The sequence below is a fragment of the Perkinsus marinus genome (assembly GCF_000006405.1).
Source record: "Perkinsus marinus ATCC 50983 genomic scaffold scf_1104296963152, whole genome shotgun sequence".
Classification (NCBI taxonomy): Eukaryota; Perkinsozoa; order Perkinsida; family Perkinsidae; genus Perkinsus; species Perkinsus marinus.
The window spans coordinates 1-1,936 of NW_003205140.1; the positions used below are offsets into that span (position 1 = coordinate 1).

Consider the following 1,936-nt stretch of genomic DNA (forward strand, 5'->3'; position numbering starts at 1 on the left):
TTGATCTCGGTGATTGGACATTTGGTGTTCCCACGCTGGATGTACTCCTGTGCTGCAGTAATGGTTGCTGGCTTCTGCATTCACTGTCTTGTGATCTTCTCCGGGCTGTTGTGTTAGGGCTGCCATCCTCGGTTGATATTGCCGGAGTGTATCTGTGTTTAATCACACTACTATGGGGTCGATTTGGGACTCCCAAGTTGGGAGTTCAACATTTTTTCTGATGGGCCTCTTTCCCCTCTTTTCACTTTTCTTTTTGTTTTCTTTCGAACATCTGTGGCCTCTTTTATTTTCTTTTATAATTCTTTTTGGAGATCGAAATGAGTTTTCTACGATATCAGACGAGGATGAAAAGGAGTAATCATTTACAGATGGAATGGTACATTGGTTGCAAACTACTTCAGTGGTGTCTATGCTATGATCTAGGAAAGTGCCGTCAGAGATTCGCACAGCTGCTGAAAATGGCGATAAATGGTCGCTATTGTTAGCTTCATTACTAGGTACGAAGGAGACTACTTGACTATTCGAGACTTCATTATCTTCCGTGCATCTACTGGTATTTATTGCGTAAAATCCGATCCCTCACCAGTTGTGGTACCGTCTACTCCTTTTGCCGCCGATAAGCTGTGATTTTTCACCAATCTCGCTAGCTCATCGATTCTGGCCGCCATGGAGCTGATCTCTTCCGTAGCTTGACTGGCTCTCGGTCTATAAGGCCTCCACCACTTGATTCCCAGCCCTTGGTTCCTGAGGTTCACACCATTAGCCTTCACAAATTCACTTGCCACATCTGGCTGTGCGAATTGTATGCAGATTGGCCTCGGCCTAGATTCCAAATCTCTATCAGACCGGTACGCTCCGACTCGGAGCCTCCGAGCCTCTTGGCTGTACGCATTGAATCAGTAGCACATCTTGCTCCAGCTCGAGTCAGTGCACTCTCCACTTGTTCTTTGACTGTTGGTTTTAATATCGGAGTCCCATCTTCCTTTTCTGTCGTCGTATCAGCCTCCGGGACACCAAATACCACTACTTTAGCATTATTTTTATAGTCGAATTTTGTGTAGGACCACTGTGTCGATCGTACGGGGGCAGGTACTCTCTCACGAGGTTTCGGCAGAACGCTCGTTGTCTCCTCATATCTCCCTACCTGGTTTTCCCCGCGTTTGTTCATGTTCGAGATCAGACTGTACATATCCTTCATCATCTGTGATTGGTTATCGATCTTGTCATTGAGCTTTGACACGTAGTCGGACATTCTTGCATCGATAGTACCAACCCGTTCGTTTGTGTGCTCGATCTTGGCATTCAGGGCTGACAGACTCATATTCGTCTTATCTTCTAGGGCTTTTATTTTTCGTTCAATCAAGACCAAGCAGTCCTGGATGCCCAAGACATTTCCATCTGAGCCTTTCATCACTTGGACGTCTTGTTTTGAAGACATAATATTCGCGAGGTCGGCGATCTGCTGACGGAGGCTGGCGATGTCGGTCGGACTCACAGACATGTTGGGAGAGAGATGCAGAGATCAAAGGATCAACTTGAGCCAGATGGCTATGTGTTCAGGTCCTAACCAAGTGTGAGCTTTTGGATGACTATGGCCGATCATCGTCGAAGGTCGCGGGTGGTGAGAGCGACCACGTGGTGTAACGCCGCACATGTTATTTTTAATTGAGTTATTCTGGCCTAGAACAAGCCGTTATGAAGGGTTATGCTCTTCATGTGAATGATGCATTAATAAGAAGTAACATAGTGTCGTTTGAGGCTGTGCATAACTCGATTTCAATGCTGGTCGACTTGCTTCTTTGGTTGTCCAAGTCAATCCTCCGAACTCACAGCTTCGTAATAATCGTAAATCGGTTGAGTGGAGCTCCTTTCCGAGATACCTGGCCCAGCAACGATGTCGTCAGTTCACACTAGGATAACCTACTACAACCTATGC

The 1,936-nt window shown here is 46.3% G+C and overlaps 1 protein-coding gene across 1 annotated transcript; it reads right to left on the bottom strand.

Annotated features, from left to right (window-relative positions):
• Positions 1 to 766: 766 nt before the first annotated feature.
• Pmar_PMAR017406 (hypothetical protein) lies at positions 767 to 1,501 on the bottom strand (the record flags this gene model as incomplete). The annotated part of the gene is made up of 1 exon (XM_002771294.1): positions 767 to 1,501. The coding sequence occupies one exon, from the start codon at positions 1,499 to 1,501 to the stop codon at positions 767 to 769; it is 735 nt and encodes a 244-aa protein (XP_002771340.1).
• Positions 1,502 to 1,936: the final 435 nt, after the last annotated feature.